Source organism: Platalea leucorodia, assembly GCF_965183815.1.
Source record: "Platalea leucorodia genome assembly, chromosome: Z".
Classification (NCBI taxonomy): Eukaryota; Metazoa; Chordata; class Aves; order Pelecaniformes; family Threskiornithidae; genus Platalea; species Platalea leucorodia.
In genome coordinates, this window is record NC_138858.1 from 2,244,087 (window position 1) to 2,267,262 (window position 23,176).

Consider the following 23,176-nt stretch of genomic DNA (forward strand, 5'->3'; position numbering starts at 1 on the left):
TCGATCCGTGCCATACACTGCTGACGCTTGTGTTGGTTCCTCCAAGGCGTCCAGATAATTCTCCGGTTCAGCCTGATAAGCCTTCTGCAATTTAGCAACTCAGGAATGTGCTCGTGACGGACCCTGCTTATCCCTTCCGTTCTCCTGCATGGCACACATCACATACCGGAGCTGGAAGGCTCTCCGGTCTCACCAGTTTGTCTTTGTTCCCATATCGGTGGAAAGCAGTGGACCTCCAACTGTCTTTGCCACAGGAGTGGCAGAGACCATGGCCACGGAGGTGAAGACCCTCATTTTCCTTAACAACACAATGCACCTCCAACCGACCGGACCTCCTGCAATCCCAGCTTTGCCAATCAAGAATTAAAGAGTTTTGCAGCCAAACAGCTGGGACCTGAGAATTTTTCATCCATAGTTTATACCGATTTGCCCCACAACTTGTGCTGTCCTGCTCATGAGGCCTGCAGAGAGGTTTCCATGGGGTCAGAAGCCATAAGACCACCCATGGGTGGAGACTGCTTTTTCTGTCCGGAGAAGGGGAGAACTTGCAGGGCTTTTTGGAAGTGTTTGACCACCTTTTATTCCTCTCCAGATAGCAAGAAATAAAACCCTGGACATCATTAACTGTTAGACTAGGATGTTATCTGCTTCTCCGCAGAGGTTACTGTTATGATAGTGCCCTAAGGGTTCCACCACACTGGGGACACTTTGCGTGGATCGTACAAAAACACAGTAGATCTAACTAAGTTTATGCTTTATTGTTAAAATCCCAGAATCTGAAGTGACTTACGACCTGGACAGCTGAAACCAATAAAAAGAATGCCTTCAGATATTTTTAAAAAGAAAGTCCAAGCAATAATGCATTGTCAATTGATTCAAAATAATAGTGCAAGTTGAGGGAAAACTTTCCTGCTGCAGGGAAAGCCGCTGCAGCGGGGTCAGGAGAGCTGGGTTCTGCTACCCAAAGCCCGTGTTTTTTTTTCCATAGCTTTTACCTGCTCAGTCTGAATGACAAACCATTTAGATTGCATCTGGTTATTTTCCACATGCGTACCATCTAGAGTGTAATAGGCCATTACTCTCAGGTACTATTTCTGGGCCCTACTATCGTGCTAGCAGTAACATTAAACATAATGAATCTTCAGCGGAGGTGGAAACAGTATGGTTTCTTCTCCGTTACTATGAAAAACATCCTCAGGATTCAAAACAAGTCCAGCCATACTTTGGCAGGCACCAGCTCCCATTAGCATCAGAGCAGCTTTTTATAGAATGAACATTTTCGAAACCAGACCTCAAAAATTACGGCCAACTCTCCAGACCGCACAAACCGTACGAGAAGCTACTCTTAGCCTCCTGCTTTCAAATGAACCAGTGGACAGATCACGTACGCGTCCCTCTACCTTTTGCTGGGTCCCCGGTGGTGGTTCTTGAAAGAATACCTACAGTCTTACAATGTGTTTTAAATAAACAACTTGCTCAATAGGGGTGGCTTTAGCTGTTGCAATTTGATACGGAGCAAACGAAACAAGCCCGGTATTGCCCATTGCACTGTTAGAAAATACAGCACAGGAGGCAGTGAAAAACGACCAGTCACTTCTTTTCTCCCAGCTGATACATATCTTATTTATTCTTTCTCATAATGTGTGAATGCTGTGCCGTGCCCTATTTTGTCTTCTCCCTCAATTAAAATGTAAATTTCTGCAGCCCGTCTCCGTAATTCCAAACGGCTCCAGGCAGGGGAATTTAAACTGCTTTTAATAAAACCAACTACAGATGCTGCAGTAAGATTCCTTTCAGAACATTTGAAATCTATATTTTTTAACAGTATTCTGTGTATTATACAGTTATGTCATTGCTCTCAACTTTCCCGTTAAAAGCAGGATCTGGAAAGACGATCCATGGCCCAACAAATAACGGGTAGAATCCCAGCTGGCTCCATGCACGTGCCCAAGCACATATATGCACCTCCCACCCCAACAATTATTTGTATTAATTGCTGTTTCTTTTACTTTCGGAAGATGCAATGTAATACGCTTTGGTTTGCGGGCTTGAGCTTGGCATCTTTGAAATTCTCAAAGCCTTTTCACCACCCAAGATCGACAACAAATCTTTGGCAAATTGAGTTTTCAGTTAAGAATCCACAAACCTGCGTTGACAAGACGTTGTGCTGGGTGTTCCCTAATTTTCTTTTTCCCCTCTTCTGTAAATTCGGTAATGTTTGGAAGTTCAGATGTGTCCTGCTGAGTTAGCGTACTTAAAAGGTAAGACTCGCACTCAAATTTATATCTGAAGTGCTCTTGAAGGGCTAATTTCTGACAGCGCAGTCTTAACTACCCACCTACCTTTAGTGAACTCGACAATCACAACTCAGAATAAACTCCCACATCATACAGCCAGGGGAAAACCCTCCCATCGACAAACCCTGCCTGCCTCCCTCCGTGACATGGAGATGATGCCACATTTATAGAAGCGGTCTTGAAGAAACAGAGGAGTTGCCAAAGTCCCATACACCAAAAAACTGCCGAGCTGAGAAATAAAAGTCAAGACGCCCATAGGTCTCGACTACATTTGTCCCAGGCAAAAATCCTACAAAGGAAGCACCAAAATACTAAATTTAACCAACATGCAGACCTACAGCATATAACCATGTGTTGCATACATTGACAGCATCACACTTGAAAGCACAGAAGAGCCTATGGAAATATTCGCAGCGCTGTTTATCACTTTCTGAATATCTGGAAAACGAGCGTTTCATTCTAAAACCTTTTCTAACACAGATTTGCACAGCGAATGACAGATGGTTCAGATCCTGGTGTGTACTGCTTGCTTGATAGCTAAATTAGTACTTGCAGGTCTCATTCTGAATGTTGTTTCACCTCTACAATTTTGATGAGAGTTCGTTTTTCACCAGATTTTCCCCTGGCAAATATCGAAAAGGGTAAAAAGCCCAAAAGCAAGCCCCAAAGAACTAGCAGTGCCAGCAGCTAACATGAGCTTCCAATTTGGAAACTCCATTTCCAGCTGGGATGCTCTGAAATGACAAACCAGGGAAAGGAGGGCTTGTAATCGAGGTGATGCTTTCCCTCTCCACCTACCTCCGCAGGGTCCCCCGAGCTCTCCTGGCATCTCCCCCCACCCAGCCTGCAAAATATTTTTAGTTTCAAATCCACAAGCAATGTTCATCTGTATTTTTTTAATCAAGAGAATGACAAAGCGAGAACTGCCCGTACTGAGATTGAAAAATTAAGAGGAGAAAAAGATTTGACAAAGCAACACTCAAGAGCCCGAAATCTCTCCTTGATCACTCTCAGACTCCAACGGGAATCAAGCATTCCCATCACGTTGATATTTGTTTCTCCATTAGCATAAAATCACAACAGTCAAGAACTGTCAACCTTTGAACCTGAGTGCTGGAAAAGCCAAGGTATGTAGTTCAGAGGTGGACCGAAGCGTTTATATTAACAAATTGACTATTATTGTGTTTATTCTAAACTTTTCTTTGCCCTTAGGTGACTGTTTGCCATTTCTGTTACAAAGGATGACCGATCTTGCCACTTTTCCATTCATTTTAAACATTTGGTTCAGGAAGGTTTTAGACAGTGTTACATTCAAACAAACGTGGCAGGCGTAAAACAGAGTTACTTCACTCAGATTAACAGAAATGTTACCATATAATATCTAAAACGCATGTGCGTTGCTGCAGGTTAATCCGTTGACATGCACATCCACATGCGTTTTGCCGGTATTCCAGGTTTCCCATAAAACTGGCCATATACGATCAACACATTAAACACCTGAAACCATAATTTTGTACCTAAATCGGATGTAAACAAAGTGCAACTCCCTCTATTACGCCGAACGCTTCCACATGCAGCAAGCGACCGCCTCCTCCATCCTTAGAAATGCTTTGCGCTTTATGGGATGCAACATGAATTAAAACCTCAAAACTCTAGGCAGGTCAAGAGGGAAGAAAAAAAAAAAATATCAACCACAGCCCTTATTTGCCTCTCAGGGATTGAATTTTGGTCTTTTTTGTGTGACCCCAAATCAGGTATTTGAAAGACAACTTCAAAACTACCATCTCAAAGGCACTCGGATGCCAGCAACTTCGTAATTTTAATTCCCCATCACTAGTTCAGCCAACCCACAGAGAACTGGAAACCTTCTACTGCTCTAAATACGAGCAAACCTCTACCTTCTTCCAAAGAGACTTTAATAGCTTTTTGAGGGGTGCACACAGGGTGACCCCCCTTCTCCAAGATTCCCATGACACCACCACGTTCTGCAGGACACCCCTAACGCCTGGCCAGGCTCCCTCGGGAGCGAACGGCATTTTTGGTACTTGCTCTAGTAAAACTGCTGCAATATTTAGACCTCTTCTCTATAGAAAGTGAACGAGAGAGCTACTTCAAAGCTAAGATACTAGCACTTGATTTATTGCATATTTTAAGTTGCCATCTACCTGGATTGTCAACTGGCAGCTGCATGCCAGCACCCATACCCCAGCCACGGCGGTGGTGCAGCGCCAGGCTGCTACCTGCAGCTCGCTCTCTACTATTTCCAGATCCAGGGGGAAGAGCTGAGCAGGGAAATACGGACCTATGTGTCATCTTCCCTCAAAGCTGTCATGGATTTGCAAGGGTCCAGGTTCAAGTGCAGCGTTCAAGCTGCAGCCCTGGGTGGGGAGTTGACCCCCACAGGCAGGGCACCCATTTCTCTGTCAGCAGGTGAATGGGAGCCAATGCAAGGTGCATCATTTTAAGGAAAATTCTGCTGGTGAATAAAGGTGGGAATCGCGTATCTAAACACAGGCATCGAGCATCACCACTAACACCCAAGATTATCTGAGATGTGGGCAAATATCTCATGGGACCTTTGGGAAATTTGTACTGACCTGGAGCAAAAGCTGGTAGCCAGGCCCATGAAATGAAGTCTCCGCTTGCCCTTACTGCAATGCAGCACAAGGGGCCACCGCACGAACCTGTTAGCGCAGCCCTCCCGATGTGAATCCAGCTTTTGTTAATAAAATAAAAGGACTGATGTTTCCATGCGGTCCTTTCAATAGCAGCACGTGCCGCCGAGTTCCAGCACGCTGTTCCAAAAGGTCACCTGTGACTTACGATCTAGAAAGAAAACTATTGCAAAATATTGGAAGATGAAACAAGGTACCTATTAAATTTATTTTGGTCAGCTTGCTAATTGAAATTACATTTTCAGCAGCTCCTTGTTCAAGAAAAATTTAAGACTTCAGAAAACATCCTTATTTGTTTCCTCTCTCAAGAAACCTGGGGGCTAAAATGCATTTTTCTCTTTGTTTTATTAGAGGGAACAGCAGCCACAAATACAAAACAAATCACGGCAACGGCAGCAATAGCACAGAATAGCAAAAGCAGGACAGTCACAGTGCTGTGTCAAGAAGCAAGCGGTTATACACACGTGCATCTCTACTGCTAAAGCACTGATGAATTTTCTATCACAAAACCTCAAAATAAGGGCTCTTTCCGAGGTGTGAAACACTGGAGAAAAACGATCTGCAAAGCACTCAGCTCTGCTAGGCTCAACTTTAAAAAAAAAAAAAGTGAGAAAACTCTGTTAAGAAAATAATTTTTCTGCATCTTTGTTATTGCAGAAGTATTTTTTTCAGGTCTAATAAACCCACAAATAATTAATATGACCTTATAATTATGATTTTAGAAAAAAGTAATTATCTTTTTTTGTAAAGGTTAAGGACTTGCTAATTAGGTTTAATTCTGTTATAAAAGGTTCTTGAGCCAAAGATGAAGCATTAAATAAATAACGGGTTTCTTTATGAACTTTTCAAGTATTGTTTTTGACATCCAGACGCCGTAACGCTTTGGTTTTATATGCCCAGATATCACGGCAATCGCTTCTATTAAGAGCAAAAGGACAAAACGCTGTTCTGTAAGGGAAAATCTGTAGTACTCCTCCCAGGTTTTCTACATCCGATACACTAACAATAGGAATACTAAATCGAAATCAGAAGTTCAAAATATCCATTCACCTAGGCAATTTGTCTTCTTGCTTCCCTAGACATGGTCTACGTGCAATTCTTGCTTCTCCAGACGTGATCCGGTTATTTAATACCATCCGTCCACCAGCCAAATGGCTCAGGAGAGGTCCACACGCAAGGTGCAAATTCCCCTTTTCTCCCCCCGAAGTGAAAGGCAGCAAGAAGAAAACCCGATCCCCCCTTTCCCCACCAGCATACTGAAGACAAGGAGATACTTCATCATCCTTAAACCCTGGGGGAATAAGGTAGGGATGTCTCTTCCCTCCCAAACCGGAGTATTTAGGAGCCATTCTTTCCAATTTCCTAGTCGCTTGACACCGCAGACCCGAGAGAAGCAGTCCTGTGAAATATTATTAGAGTTGCAGGGATGAGCAAAGCATGAGCCTCAGCGTTTAGCGCTCCCCGGCTCGCTAATCCTTCTCTCCTCGACTGAACTGTTCCTTCTTCCTCCTCGTTTTCATTTTGTTTTGAATGCAGATGAAGCAAAGTTCACAGTCTGCTGCCCCACATAAAAAAATAAAAAAAAGATATACAGCCAAAGAGACATTCAACATTGGATTCAATGATGCATTTGAAGATAATGTGGCAGAACAAAGACACAAAGCAGACTTAACTACAAACGCTGAATAAATATCATTTCTGCTTTTAAGAAGAACTTACCAGGGCCAAAGGCAAATGCAAAGAGGATGCTGTGTGAAGGGGGACGGGAAAACAGAAAAGCAGGAAAAAGGGAAAAGAGACTACACTAGATAGTGGTTTCCTCTGAAAAAAAGAGCTTTTATCCAAGAGCCCCTCACAAAGACGCTCTTATCACGCACATATATAAGCTGCTCAGAATTTTTATCCCTCTCCTTTGAAGATAAAGATTCAAACCTCGCAGGTCTGATACAAACAAGGCTCCCGCTGATCTCGGTGGATATTTTGGTGGTGTAAAACCATAGGGATGCGGTGTGATCTCTCTCAGATGACTTCCTTGGAATATTCTCTGTTTTCAGGCGTTAGCCAAACCATGCCTTTTTAGGGTTTCCACTGGGAATGGCTAGAAGCTCACTGGGAAACAGAGGAACCTGGACATCCCCTGTGCTAACCCAGCTGTGGTTCCAGTGGCGCCGAGCCCGGGGGGTTTCGGGACACGGTTAGGAATTCCCAAGGGATAGCTGGGGAGCAGCAAAACCGTGACACCTGGTAAAGCCACGAATCAATCTGGACACGAAGGCTCTTAAAGAGAGAACTCGGAATAAATGCAACAGTAGATACAAAAAAGATTGAACTGGCTCTGCTAAAAGTCAAGTCTAATATAGAAAATTGGTTTTCTCAGTAGAAGCTATTAAAGAAAAGTCTCTGGGATAAAAAAAAACACTAAAAAACATCCCCCCATTCCACTCCCCCCAAAAAGACCACTACCAGAAAAGAGAAAAAACAGTGACTTATCCTTGTCTACGTTTAGCAGTAGTACCATACTGGTATACCAGACCCACACGGTTTGCATGAACGTGCTCACGGGATGATTTTATTTTACAGATCTGACTTGCGCTTCTATATGGTGCTAAATAAAGCCTTTCGCGGACACCAAGGCAGCTTCGGGGGCTTCCCACCGCTGCCCCAAGGTTGAGCAACAACGAGCACCCACAAAGCGGGATCAGCCCCAAGTCCTTCAGGGGACCTGCCGACGCTGCGCGAGGAAAGGCCACGGAGGCAGAGCTCTCCCTGCCTCCTGCCCACTCCAAAATCATGCAGTGTTCGGATGCGAGATCATCGCGATGTCCCATCACTACTGACCTGCATCAAATTTTAACTATTATAGCTTATAGCCAAAGGATGAGGAAAATGGCGAGTTCTAATCTTACTCCCATGCATTCTCCACGCCACCCATGTCAAAACCATTGGTTGTTTGCTTTAGAAGGTGTTTTTTTACGGTTTCAGTTGTAAGTTTAAGAAATAAGACAAAATTCAAACCCTTACTGGGAAAATGCTACATCTCTTTGTATTTGTCAGTCGATACGAGGAGCCCTTCCATCAGAAACACCAGAGCAAGGTGCAGGCAAACCAACTGATATACCTAGGAAAGCATTTCATGCCTTCAAAGTATCATACTGTCTGATATCAAACACATTTAGTTTCCTAAATAATTTGATATATTAATTTCATTTGCAAAAATCTTGGCCTTAAAATACATAAGCTGAACATGAGCCAGCAGGGTGCCCAGGTGGCCAAGAGGGCCAGCGGCATCCTGGCTTGTGTCAGGAACGGTGTGGCCAGCAGGAGCAGGGAGGGGATGGTGCCCCTGCGCTGGGCACTGGTGAGGCCGCCCCTCGAATGCTGTGCTCAGCGCTGGGCCCCGCACCCCACGGCGGCCATGGAGGGGCTGGAGCGTGGCCAGAGCAGGGCAGCGAGGCTGGGGCAGGGGCTGGAGCACAAGGCTGGGGAGGAGCGGCTGGGGGAGCTGGGGGGGCTCAGCCTGGAGAAGAGGAGGCTGAGGGGAGCCCTCATCGCTCTCTGCAACGGCCTGAAAGGAGGCTGGAGCCGGGGGGGTCGGTCTCTGCTCCCCAGGAACAAGCGATGGGACGAGAGGGAACGGCCTCAAGCTGCGCCAGGGCAGGGTTGGGTTGGGTATGGGGAAAAACTTCTTCCCCCAAAGGGCTGTCAGGCCCTGGCCCAGGCTGCCCAGGGCAGGGGCTGAGTCCCCATCCCTGGAGGGATTTAAAAGCCAGGGAGATGTGGTGCTCGAGGACATGGTTTAGTGGTGGGCTTGGCAGTGCTGGGTTAATGGTTGGCCTTGATGATCTTAAAGGTCTTCTCCAGCCTAAATGATTCTATGACTGATTTTACGCAACAGATCCGTACTAGATATTCACAGCAAATATTCTTATCTTTTGCAGCGGCCCCTACAGTACCAAAGGGAAACTCCCAGCTCGTTTGGCAAACAAAACTCAACAGGCAAATCATGCACCTAATGCTCACATTAGAAATGCTTCTGTTTATCCACAGAAATATTAGAAAAGGACATAAGCAAGGGCAAGATGTCCCCATTAAGCATTAACTGATGGCCTCCAGGACAGGGACAGCTTAAAGCTGTGAATTGTCAAAGTATGCTATGTTTTTTTTAGCCCAAAACAATGCTGTGGTGTACCACAGGTGCTGTGGCACAGCATCTACAGAAGGAACAAGACGACAAAATTGGTGTGGAACAGTTTAGCTTTAACCCTTTATCCAACAGGGTCGGTTCTTCTTTTCACTCCTTTTCTACTGACACTACTACTGGGAAATCAGAAGGGAAAAAAAAAAAAGAAAAATAGTTTGTGATAAACAAGCTACTTGTACAGCAGAGGAGGAGGAAAGATAGCGGGGAAATCATTAAGATCTTTAGTGTTTACTGAAAAGCGGATGTGGAAGCTATTTCTAGCCCGCAGATCTTTGTCAATGATTTCCGGCACTGTCAGCCACGCTCCTCCTCTTGAAAATTCATCCTACGGTGGTTTCCATGACTCTGCTCTCACTACCTTTATAATTATTCCCTAAACGCATCTTTCAGATGCTTCTCCTAACCTTCTTGCGACACACGAGCTTGGCCTTGACCGCGGTCCAGCAGCATTTGCAATAATGCTTCACGCCGGGGCAGCACCGTGGCCTCCAGCTCCAGCCTAGGGCTCAAAGATCACATCTTATTGCACCTCAGCCAGCTACTGTCTACAAAAGAAAACGACCAAGTTCTTTTATCATTTTATCGGTGGAGAACAGTTACTACAGCATCCACACTCACAAATAAGTAGCATCTTACACTTCTCAAAGGACATCAGGTTTTAACGTGGGGAAATAGCAGGGAGCAGTGGCTTGGCCATAGGCCCTCAAGAAATGATTTTTGTAGGTGGGCACCGAAAAAAGATTTTCCGAGTTGTAGCTTCCTTAGTTATACGGCACAGTAACGGCCTGGATAGAGTTGACTCCGCACAACCGCCGGCTTTGCAATCCTCTGTATTTGCATGCAATAAATATGGCCTCAAGCTGCGCCAGGGCAGGTTTAGGTTGGATATTAGGAAAAACTTCTTCACCAAAAAGGTGGTCAGGCACTGGACCAGGCTGCCCAGGGCAGGGGTTGAGTCCCCATCCCTGGGGGTATTTAAAAGCGGGGTAGACGTGGTGCTGAGGGACATGGTTTAGTGGTGGCCTTGGCAGTGCTGGGTTAACGGTTGGACTTGATGGTCTTAAAGGTCTTTTCCAACCTTAGTGATTCTATGATTCTAAATACCGAGCTTTCTTCTGAAGGGCTTTGCCTCTCCTGCCATCCTCGGAGTTCAGAAAGTCCTTTCAGAGCGGATGACACGCGAGGCGTCCAACAGGAGCCTGCTCGGTCTGGCAGTTACCTCCATACCCGCTCCTACCCTTCTTTTTCCTAACAATCTGATTTAACAGAAAAAAAAAAAAAAAAGATTACTTCCATTTTTCTTTCAAAGGAATCCTTTTCTGTTATCTTCAAAAAGTAAACTTTTTGCACATAATAGCCAACTCTTCTGCAGTTAAACCACACAAATTGGTGGGAAGAGGAACAGGAAAATGGAAATTAAGTAGCTTAAGATTTTGAAGAGGTCACCGAAGAAATAACTTTACATTAAAGAGTGTATTTACTAGATAGATGTCCACGTGCTGGTAACATAGAGATGACCAAAGAAATCGTCCATGCTGCAAATTAGTATGAATTAGAGACTGAAGATTTAGGCAAACGATACATGGGTAGGAACGTAAAAACAAAAAAAGGAGAAAGAAAGGAAAAAAGATGACTAGGGCGAACTAACTGAGCAAAAAGCTATTGAAAAAAATATTCAAGACGCTGTTTTAAAAAAGATACACTGCTCAGCAGCGTTTGACGGTTTCCTATAACTGAGTTTTAAATCTTGCCCTGCTTTAAGTATCAAAAGCATCTGCACCATGAACAAATACACTTTTCCAATATTTAAAGATAGCGCGGCGAAAAACAAATACAGTTGCCGCAGACCCCGTGCTAACTTAATCAACTTGCAGCCTCTGAGACTTCTCCGTTTGGCACAAAAAATATTAGCTGACATTAAAACAATTTTATTATGCACCTATTAATAAATGATTAATTTTCAGACTTCAAACAGATCCTGTTTTGTGGAGACCTACATTTCAAGCAGCTCAACGCAGTAGAAGTCCAACTCAGTTTTTTTTTTGTACAATAAGCAATTTATAAAAGGCAGGTTCAGAAGTTAAACGTGAAGATGTGAAAATTAGCCTAACAGAAAAGAGCCCAGCTCACAGCGCTGTAAGACTGCGCTAATTGCATTCTGGTAAACAGGACTGAAGACATACAATTCACTAAGCCAAATTTGGTGGAAAAAGTAATAGAAATGCAGATTATTGGACTGATCTATTTGGAAGACATTCTTTTGGAAGGCAGATTGGATTCATGGGGAAAATAATCTTCCCCACGGCCTCCGGCTCCAGAAGGATGCCAACGAGCTGGGAGCCTGAGAAATACCCTGAATATTGAGAGGACACATAGCTCCATCCCAGACACCACCTAGAAACCAGATCTCGTCTTCCCAAAAGTGCTGTGGGTCTTTCCTCGCCTCTGTGCGTTTGCTGTTTTCCATCCTCAAGCCTCCCTCTTTCTCCTTCTACCCTCCCTTCAGAAGTCCAAGTTGGCCAAACAGCCAACCTATGATCTCTTCTGCTTTGAAAGAGGCAGCTAAAATAAATATTTTAAAAGTAGCTTGACACTTGGAGAAGGGTCTCGATGACCGATAGAGCGGTCCTACCCAGAGAGGGTATGAGTACAGGTCAGAACCAGAAAGAAAAGCCGCATTTTCTGGTTTTGCTGGACTTTTCCTTTCTGTGCATGGCTGTCTACTAGGATCAGAGGGAAATAGCTTAAAAATTGCAACGAGAGCTCCCCCAATTCTCTTTCTTCCCCAAAATTGCATGCAGATAAAGACAATGGTTTGAATGAAATATTTATATTCTTTTTCTTTCTCTCTTGTTCTGGCTATTTATAAAAGGTCCTAGGAAAAAAAAAAATGTAGATAGACTATCATCCCAGCAATGAGGTTCAAGCCCTTTTATCCCAAACCTGAAACCTGTGTGAATCTCAGCACTACACATCTCGGCAGCCTGTGCTATTCCATTCACAATTTTACAAAACTCATGGAGAACCAAAAAACGCAAGCTTATTTACCCATTTATTTTTTTCAAGGCTCGCTTCTCAGTCTAGTTTTATAAACACTTGAAGTTTTACTTCGAGTTCATTCTGATCCAGAGCTCAGGTTCGAACTGCCCGAAAGAGGAGCTTCTGCACAGATTTACCTTCAACTCTTGGGTATCATCCATGACAAGATACTGAACTCAACCGCTTCCAAAATATAATGAGCTCCAGCGTTTTTAAGTATCAGTTCAACTCCAGTTTACAAACCTCTGAGTTAATTTGGAAGATATATTCTCCAGGAAAACAAATTCAAATTCATGTTTTCTTCTTTTATGTATAAAAAGGTGGTCAAACACACTCATGGTTGTGTCTAATTGGCCTACAGCTATGCTTTAATTAGATACGTTGTGACAAAATGTCGCTCGCAAACCCCGCGCTGTGCATATCTAAGACACCTCCAAGGTTTAAAAGGGACTAAAAAAAATGTCAGCCATACAAGTCCTTCAAAACTAAAGTCAAAGTTACTTTAAGTATGTTAGAAATGTTGCATATTTTAAAATCTGAGTTTGACTGAATGTGCTTTTACTATTTCTAGCCCTTCGCACCTGATGGGCAGCGGTCGGTTCAAATACCTGTAGCTGCTGTATAGCTGAGAATAAAGCAAGCCTTGCTCGGTGTCCTCAACATCACCCTGCCGCTGGGGCTAACGCTGAGCGAAGTTGGCATTTCACAGAAATTTTAAGTGGGTGTGTAACATAATAAATACTATCACCACGCACCGTCCGGCTGCGTTCATTCTCCGCTGGAGAACTTGGCCACTTCAGCGGCTTTCCTGGAGTCCGGGACCACGTTACAGTCAGGCTTTGCAATCAGATACGGAATTACAGGAAGAACAAAAGTAATTTTCCGTTAACTGTGTAACTATATATCTAAATATACTTATGAAAAAGAACTTGCGCTTGGTGTTGAACATCTCCCTTGGGCAGCAGGAAAAAAGAAATCCTGTTATTTCAAAAGCTGCAATTATTTAGCAGTCATAGGGAATTCAGTGCCGGCTTGTTTATGCAGTTCCTATGAACGATGATGCAGCCAGTGTCTAAATTGAGTTCGCTCTTTCCCCCGGCATAGCGAACCGTTTGTCTAAGCTAATAAATGTACATATTAACCCAGCCACCTCGTAGGAAGCCTGTTCTACGCTCTGTTCAATATTTTCTAGTTAAACTAATCGGAACCATTTGCTCAAAAGACTTTTGAGAGCCTCTCCCTCGCAACTGGAATATACGTACTTCACAGGCTGAATTTGAGTAGTCTCAAAGTCCCAAGTGGTTTTAACGGATCGCCACTACGGTGAGCTGTAAATACTTTCCCAGAAGCCACAAGCGCACCACGGAAGCCGATACAAAACACTTTTTCGGAATCTGAAGAATAGCAAATGCTAGGAAAAGTCATGGGAATAGCACTAGATGCATTCATTACAAGTAACCAACGTTTTTCAGTCTTGGACAGTCTCCTGCCTTCTTTTTTAATAATTGAATTTTGGCAGCTGCATTAATTCGTGTTAACCATGTAGTTTAATGGGAACTACTCCATAACTGAGTGCAGTTCACCATTCATTTCATTTAGGACCTTTTATAACCATTAATCAAACCGATGGCCAATCACTCTTGTCACGCTGAATCAAACCAGAGCCTGAAGGCAAAGGGAACAAAAAAACAGGTCTAATGAACGCTGCCATTCATCTCGTGTTATAAATAGAGAGCGCAGGGAATCACAACAGCGTGTAAGCGCAGCAAGGCCAACTCTCTTACCTCTGAAATTCTGCCCTAACTCTGATTTGAAAGCTGTGACATTTCAGGAAAAAAAAAAATAAAAATAAAAGATTTTGCCCTCCATCAACAAAACTACTCTGCTAATGATAAAAGGGATGATGAAAACCTGGCTGGAAGGGTCCCCGAGAAATCACCGTCCGCCCCACTGCCCCATAGCAGGATCCGCTTTCATTTACGCGTGCCTGATAACTGCCTGGGCAACCTGGTCCTAAAAACCGCACACCCGCGGTTGTAAGCTAAAAGAAGTCGTAATACGCCGATGACTACAATTCATTTATTTATTTTTAAATGACACGAGTGTGCTTTGCAACGAGGTCTACATCTTTCGACCGTCTTATGCAAGCACCGGGGTGACTTATTCTCAAGCACCTCGCTGCAGAAAGTACCCTGGAGAGCTCGGGAACAGAGAGCAAACCACTCTCCAAGGGCAAAAGAAACCACTTCTCTCGCGACAATATATATTCATGCGGTTCTCAATTTATAGTACAAGAGATAAAAGATTATTCTCACAAGTAACCCAGCTGTAGGCTCTTCTCTCCATTGAGACAAAGAAACTAGAAAGAGCTGAACAGCCAAGGGTCAGGTTTAGTACTGGGAACCGCTCCTCTCTGAGGAAGCTTTCTGCTTCAAACATTTAGTTTAAAAAAAAAAAATAAAAAAAGCTTTGCTTTTTTGTTTTTGTTTTAAACAAGCTGTTTAAAATGTATGTAGACATCTGTTGTTTTTATTTCTCAAATCCGGCCAGCAATATGGAGAAACTCATTTCATTTGCGTCGTCTTTACTTGTCGTTTTCCATTTTTTTGGAAGTATATAACATGCTCTCCTTATTGGAAATAGCATGGTGCTAAACCATGCTAATATATTAATTATAACACCATACTAAGAAAGATTCCTAGCGTTATTATTAGATATTCGCAGAAGCAGCTGGGTGCTACAAAGCAGATGCCATTGCTGAGGAGCTGCACAGTGAAAGAAAATATAGCTCTTCTCTGGGTTTTGTTGTGTTTTGTCTTATCCTGTTTAATGCTCAGAAAAGAGAGACTTAATTCATACTTAAATGTAAATACCAGAATGCAGTAACTAGCGTTACGCAACAATTACACAGTGATAAAGTAATAATGCTAGTGCTTTTAAAAAACAGGGAATTTATAAAGAAAATATGTATTTTCTTAATACCAATGCACATTAAATGTTGGTGAAACAGTAGCTATACGCCTTCTGGTACCATCTATGGCTCAGTCCTATCACCGAAGCTAAGCTTTTCCCATTACCTCTAACGCAAAAGACCCACCGTCCTCCACTTTGAGCTTTACGTATCAACCCTGCTCAAAAACCTTCTCCACAACACAACGTTAAAGGAGATATTTAGTGGGAAAAGGAGCTATTTGGTGGTAAAATTTTGAGAAGCGCATCGGGCCTACGGAGGAGATTCTCAAACGGGCACTTCAGCTCCCAAACCTCAGGTCAAGCTGACCCACAACAGCTAACCCACGCTTTTACGCCAAAGACTTTTCACCAAGGCCACGTTCACAGTAACTTTGCACACGCGATTCATGGTTTCCCTGCACGTTACTCAACTCAAGATCATGTTTAAAAAAACAAACCAAGAAGCAAACAGAAAAAATAAAAGGTTTCTGTCTCCAAAGGGTAAATACCTTCTCAGTATTGCTCAGGGTCAGAACTGGCTCCCAAAGTTATTTAGGCCCTTCTCTAAATCTCATTTAGCACCTCTGCCCATAAGCAAAAATCAATCTGAAGAAATTTATGCAAAGCCCTACAGAGCCTAGAGCCAAAATAGAAAAGCGAAGTTAGAGATGGCTGAAGGAGGTAGGTGGGACAGCAAACCGTGCCACCACCCGTCGGGATGGGGAACGTCTCCCTTGGTCCCATGCTACACTCAAGAGTTAGGCCGGCAAGGCCGTGCACGGCCCTACTCGCCCCGTGGCCACGGTAGGAAATCGGCCCGCGGTCACTGCGACGGCTCCACACGCGAACACACCAACACACTCCGTGCTTCTGGCAGCAGCAAAGCTCCCTTGTCAGAAAGAAAATAGCTAACAAGCTACTTGGCAGAGCCTCTCTGCAACTATTGCAAGCTGATCCACAAAATTAAAAGTTTAAAAAACAGACTACGCACAGACCTGGTACAGTCAACTTTCCAACATGCGCTCTCCTGTGGATTCAAAGGGATTTTTGTATGAATATTTTTTCCCTTTAAACATAAACCTGTAGATCATACCCAGGCACAGCAATTTTCCTATGATCAGCCAAGTGAGCATCGGTATCACAGAGCTTGTTAGGTATATTTATTTTTAATAGGATTGAATTTAAACACCATTATCAGAAAATAGCAACACTGGATTTCACTCAAGTGCTTTTTACAAGCGTCAGGTGCTGAATAGGTATTTGATACTCATGATGCATTGACAAGAATTACATTTCCAGAATGGCCTGAATCAGGCACTCAACTCCCATTCCACCCATGACAATAAAAATTAGCTGACTGTCCTTCAAACGCACACCATTACCAGGACGAGCTTCCCTTTATCCGCAAGTAGGCATTCACCTCATTATTCACAGACTCCATTAATGGAAAATCACTCAGAACATTGCAAAATAAGATATTAAACAGGACTGGGGGGAAAAAAAAAAGCTTTATGGAAATTCTCAAAGATCAGACTGCTCTTCATTCCAGTCCGGCCTCGCTACCAGCACTAGCCAGAATCAACAGCAGAGTAAGCTGGGAGAAACTTTGTAGTAAGTAGGTATAGAATAATACATACTTATATTGTATTACTATATAATACAATAATGATACATAATTATTTTCTTATATTGTTATATGGAAGTAGTTGCCTCTTCCCATAAAGGATTAAGTCAACCCTGAAGTTCACACACACAAATATATATATACACACACAAATATATCTGTCTTCCATATATATATATGGAAGATATATATATTTATATATATATACACATATAAGCACACACACACAGAGAAGAGAGACTGTTGAAATCCTATTTTCTATGTTGTTCAACGTGCTCATATCCAATAAAACACCACCAAATCTTGACTCAATCTACAAATCTGTTGGTCCCAAAGCTACACTCTGATAGGAAGCTCCACGGATTAACATAACGGTGTTTAAAAGGGAAAAAATAAATCATTTAATCAGCTTTACATTTGCAGCAGAGATGTTAGCACTCGTGCGTACTCAAATATTTTGTCTGTCTCAAGGGCATTCAGTCATGCCATGGGTTTCTTGACTGATTGAGGGTGCTGGATAAGCCAGTCATTCTGCTCAGACCGCCTGGCTGAACTGCTTTATGCAGTTTAAGACATATTATTAAAAAAAAAACCAAAAAAGTAATCCATCAGAATGTCAAGCATGTTCACACGTAAAAGGAAAACTGTAAAAATTTCTGCCAAACTCTGCTGATTCCAATACTTGCACTGACTCAGCACGACGGCAGCAGTGCCAGGCATTTACTTACGCATATGCTATCTTGTACCCCATCTTCAAGTGTCCTATTAATAAAAATACTCTTCACACATCAGTCTCAGCAAGGACAGCCCCTTTCCCCCCACCATCCTTTGAAACTGTTGCCGCCCTTACGTTTTTCCTCCCTTCCATCGCGCCACTCCAGAAGGCAAAACAAATCGGAGATCAACAGAGGAACTTACAGTAAAAACCTGTCAGGGCTCAGCCAGCTTCGCCACGGAAAACCTGCGGCACTACGTGGCGCTTCGCAGTTTACTGTTTGTGCCAGCGCAGACCCCCGTTAGTGCCAAGAATTCATCGTTTCTGTCACAGGGTTGCACAGCTCTGCTAGTACTGTGATTTTTAATCTTTTAAGTATTTAAAAAAAATCCTTGAATAGCATAGCTAATGTTTGGAAATCAGCTACAGGTACCTCCATAACATTATTTTACTGTCACTACTTCTATTTACCACGTGCGACCATACCATGCTCTCCCTCAGCAATGCAACGGTAGCTAACTTGATTTCAAAGGGAAATGTTGCAGCTGCATAAAATTCATACTGTCCAAATGTATTTTTTCCTGGATGGAAAATATAACTGGCTTCTGTGAAGCCATTGAACGCTATTGATTAGGTAATACATTTTTTAAATTCTCTAACTAAAGGGGAGTGAAGACAGAACGAGTTATTGACCCATCTAGTCCAGCACCTTCATCTTCGAAAGCCTGGTTACATTTCAGCAGGTGAACCCACCATTTCCAACAGAGCTTGCGTTGCCTGTCCCACATCAATACCCTGACAAAGAAGTCTCTTCCCAAAGCCTAATGGAAATATTTGACTTCCATATTTTCAGGTGGCAATACCATTAATTTTCTCTCATCTCCGTGAGAACTAGCTCCATCAACCTTCTGGGAAAGGGCAGAAGAGCACCACATTGGACACTCCCGTCTGCCTGACTTGACAGAGGAGCTGTAGGGATGGAAAACCTACGTTGCTATGTCACAGACTCCAAGTTACACCCGGCAAGAAATAAAGTGGCACGGTATCCATGTTTCCCTTTACATTAAACTTTTCAGTATTAAAACTTATCAGGAAAACAAATGGGAGAGAGGCAGTCTTGGCTTTGGGGAGAGACTGGGTTTACGTTCATTTGTCTCATTTTTGCCTGAAGTAAACCGTCATGAGATTTATCGTAGATTACTGTGCCGCTTTATCCTGCCAGCTCGCATATACGTATGCCCTGTCCCATAAAGAACTATAAACTCAGACCAGAGGACAATTAAATAGTCCATTCTGTGTTTGGCTTCTTCAACAAGAGAGCAAGACATGAGCAAGTTTGATTCACCCCCCAGCGGGGGATCACAGCCGAACAGATCCTCAGGTTCTCTACAGGTTTAAAATAGTTTGGGGAATTATTTTTCAATGAGGATATACCAATAGGGTACATCGCTGGGTTTGACTTTTAACCTCAGCAACAGACTACGACCGCTTTTGTAGATACTTCAGGACCGGTGCGTTTGTGCGAGATCGGCTTCAGCAGCGCTCACGACGGAAACGTTGGAAGGTTTCTCATTTTTCATGCTTTCATTGCTGTGTCAAACCATGTTATGGTGATGCAGGCTTCCTTCTTAATACTACTCTCTACCTAAGTGATTCATACACAACACCGTGATCCACGCCTGCTTTATGCAGTGCTTTCCATGACCTTGAGCTCTGAATAACCATTTTGCTACAGGAATTTATGCAGCAGAGTCAGAAGTAAAACTGATTTGACCAAGACGCGCGGTGCTTACGATCGTTCATTCTTGTCAAAAAGACCTAGGTGATTTTATAAGCCGCTTGTCTCACGTGGCCTTACCTTCGATGTAGCTTTTCTTCCGCAATAGCAAACAAAACTAGTGCTAAAACCACTTCATATTAAAAACTCCCTAGTAAAAAGCATTCGCACAGAAAAAAATGTTTCCAAATTGCAGTCAAGTTGTTTGCAGCTTATACATATGGATGCTCGGTAAAAGTTAGCAACAGTGTTTTTCTACAAACACTGCCGTTCAGAACCAATTTTTTTTTTTCCTTTTTGATACTACGTTCTCTTACTTTAGGCAATGACTTAATTATCTCAAACCAGCATTCGCAACCCAACACTACTGGAAAACCGTTCTCTGCTCCTCCTTAAGGGACATTTTAGGAAGAGAAGATAAAATATATATTACCTCAATCTCGATCCATTCAAAAATAGCTGCCTGATTCAAAGGCATTGATAGTGTAATTCTGAATATGTGCAATATTATGCAAAGAGGAGTTGACAAAACTCAACCTCAGAAGCAGCGATGCTCTTCCCCCGCCGTATCAACACGATCAGAGCTATCGTTTGGTCTTTGATACAATTAAGGGACAGTCAAAATACCAAGAAGGAAGGAGAAGAAATGATGTATGACTGCATATCACCTAATCTATCAATTCAGTTATGACCACCTACACAAAACCAGGTTTATGGCATTAGACCTCTCCTAGATCTCTACCAGAACCCGAAACTCCAGGCATTTATCCCACTGCCAAACCAGGCTCCGATCAGAGTGAGATCCCACAGGGAGGTACAGGGTAGGGAGAATTGTTTTCTGGATTTACATCACTTTCAGAATATTGAGGGAGTTGGGGTAGGGAGGCTTCTTTGCCAAAACAGCTAAGCAGACTTTCAGTCTCGCTTAACGTAACGTGAAACAAAAAAAAAGCTATATAAAAAACCCCTCGGAGGCCAAAAGGGAACAAGCCCAAAATACACTTCTGAAAGCTAGAAAATATTTAGAATATAATTGTAGTTGACGCTGGTTAAGACGTTTAATCATCTTCAAACATTTGTTTCAACACTAAGCTCTCTAAAGCTACCGAGCATGCAGATGATTTATATAGTAACTCGGTAAGCTGCACCGGACCTTTTAATTTTCATTAGACGGGGAGATGTGGCTAAAATATTGCCAAAAGGCCATGATACAAAAGGAAAATTTAGCAAAACGCATTATCTCTTCTTGCAAATTCATTCACCTCTTGCAATTTTAGGCTTAGGTCCAACACAGAAGGGGCTATTTTTAGCTCTTTAAAAGAACTAACAGGAACTCCATTGTGAAACACTGTTTCTTGCAACAGCCTCATTATTTAAAAGATCAAAAGCATCTTGCTACCATGTGATGGAACTAACTTTGATCTCATGTCGTCTCCTCAGACTTCAGAGGAGATAATTATTGGACTGTTAATTTTTTTTGCACTCAGACTGCAAATGTCTCACTTATCCCTCTTTGCACTACAGATACAGTAACAATAAAAGGATTACATCAATATTAAAAGATTTGAGTCTCGCAACAAAATACTGATGGGCAATTTATAGTTTGTTAAATAAACAAGCATGTTAACTCTAAGGAAACACAGAAATAATCTGCATTCGTATCTAGCCAAAGAAGAAAATAAAACAATTAGTTATTCTGCTTATGAGATACAATGAGTACATGAGAAGCTTTAGTGCATTTGAGAGTTTCCTACTGGTAAGGATGGATTCAACAAATAAAGAGATTTTCTGAGCGAGTCGGTAGCCCTGGTATAGTGCTCTGAAAGACAGATAGCAGGGGATTGCTGTCACCACCTCTCCAGTTTAGTCATGTAAATTCTTTTGAATCCTTTGAATGTTTTCTGTTAATACAAACACACACGAACACAATGTTTCCTTTTCAGTTAAGTCTGTCACAAATGAGTGATCTAATTCAGGAAAATAAGAAATGTACATCAATACCATGCCTACGTTACAGCTCCATTTTCTTCCATCTGCTCCGTACCTGGGAATTCCACATGGGAGCAGAAACTTCACCAAAGAAACCTGTGATCTCCCAAGAGGGTGAATGCAATGGCATCGTGCCATGGCAACGCAGTTCTGGTTTCCCCTTGAGACTGCAAAGAGCCAGCCGTTGTGGCATCTTTCATCTTTGTGTCGGTCCAGCTTCACGCTCAGCACCATCTTGGCATTCTGCCTTCTGCTCTTGGAGATTTTCATCATCTTACATTCACCCTTACGGTTGTGTCATATCACCATCACATACCTCTCGACATGCCTGAAAATTTATGTACCTTTAATTTCTGCGTGACACACTTACAGCAGAAGGCATAACGAAGCCAAAGCTAGATGCGTCACAGACTGAATGCAGACAGGAATAAATTTTTCAAAAGGTACATAAAAGGACTTAAATGCAAAACTCCCATTAATTTTCATGAGAACGACGTGGTCAGAAGCTACCTACGCAAGAACGTAGGCAACGATCCTCCAGCCACAGTTGCTCTTACCAACAGATATCGCAATCGATTGTTGGGGTGAAATAATCAGTGTAATTTATTTCTACTTCAGAAATGACAATTAGTCACCTCCTCCACACTCGATTTGAAATCCACATATTTCAATAAGGCAAATAAAGTATACTGCTCAACAACTTACCTGCCTTTTCAATATTTGGTTCCTTCTAATGAAAACAATCCCATAATAAATTAACTTCCACAACTATAAAGCCACATTTTTATTTTTATCCGGTAAAACAATGTATTACATTAATGTACCTAAAGGAATAGAACGGAACCCTCCATCACCAGTAATTATTGTATTTTATTATGGCTTGATAAAAGGATATTGTTATACAAGCACTGAATATCTCATAATCCAAATTAAGGCTCTATTCGCTAATGAAAGTATTTTTCACGCATAAGCTTTAAAGCTAGAATGCAAATAGAACAGCACACTGAAATATGTTATTGTTTGACTAAGTATTAACTATGTCGTTCTTTAGATCTGACTGAAGAACACTAATGCACTCTGCTATTGTTCAACGGTTTAAACAAAGAAAAAAGAAAAAAGGCAGCTATTAGATTTAAACAAATTTCAGATTCCATTAATATTTGCCATGAGGAAGAAGCGTGGGGGAAAGCAGGTTCTGTCGGGAGGGCGCTTTCCTAAGATTTAACAGTGGGAACCCTCCGAGCATCACTGCCAAGTGAGGACTTCCATGAATTTACTTGGACTTCTGTTGTGAGAAGACGCTAAATACATTGATTTTTCTTATCTTACCATATTGACTGTTCATGACAAAAAAGAAAAAAAAAATAAAAGCAGCTACAAACCTGATTTTCAGCCCACTGTGCCTGACATCGTGCACGATGGGAACATCCATTGTAATGCCAAAAATCAGGCTTCGGGGAGGAGAAATAAAGGGAAAGGACCACGTACAGAAGGCAGTAGCAATTAGCATCTGATACCATAAGATGTTTGGCAACAGCAAGGCTATTGGGTATTGCGGGAGGTGTTCAAAGATTTACGGGACTTGGTTTCCGTGGGTGCAAATACCCAGTCAAAGCAGGGAAGGGACTTGTACAGTTGGCAGTTATTGGGAGTTCTGGAAATTAAGGTGTTCTGGAAGAGGGAATAATTAAAAATGTTCTTGGATAAGCAATGTGGGTGCAGTTCACGTACTCACCCATCACCGACAGCTCTGCAGAGCCACTGCTGTTCTCGTTTTTGTAGGTGACTACACACGTGTACGTCCCAGAATCATCGTCAGTCACGTTTGATATGAGCAGGTTACTGCCAGCCAGCAACGAATACTTTTTGGACCTGAAACATTGATAACACACATCCGCAACGTGTTA

The 23,176-nt window shown here is 42.6% G+C and overlaps 1 protein-coding gene across 1 annotated transcript in view; it reads right to left on the reverse strand.

Moving 5' to 3' along the window:
- Window positions 1-23,176, reverse strand: part of DCC (DCC netrin 1 receptor) — a gene marked incomplete at both ends in the record, with an annotated part of 597,951 nt that overhangs the window by 277,722 nt on the left and 297,053 nt on the right. The window contains one exon of the mRNA XM_082336600.1: window positions 23,005-23,141. Coding sequence (XP_082192726.1) covers window positions 23,005-23,141 — 137 coding nt within the window. The remainder of the gene's footprint in view (window positions 1-23,004; window positions 23,142-23,176) is intronic.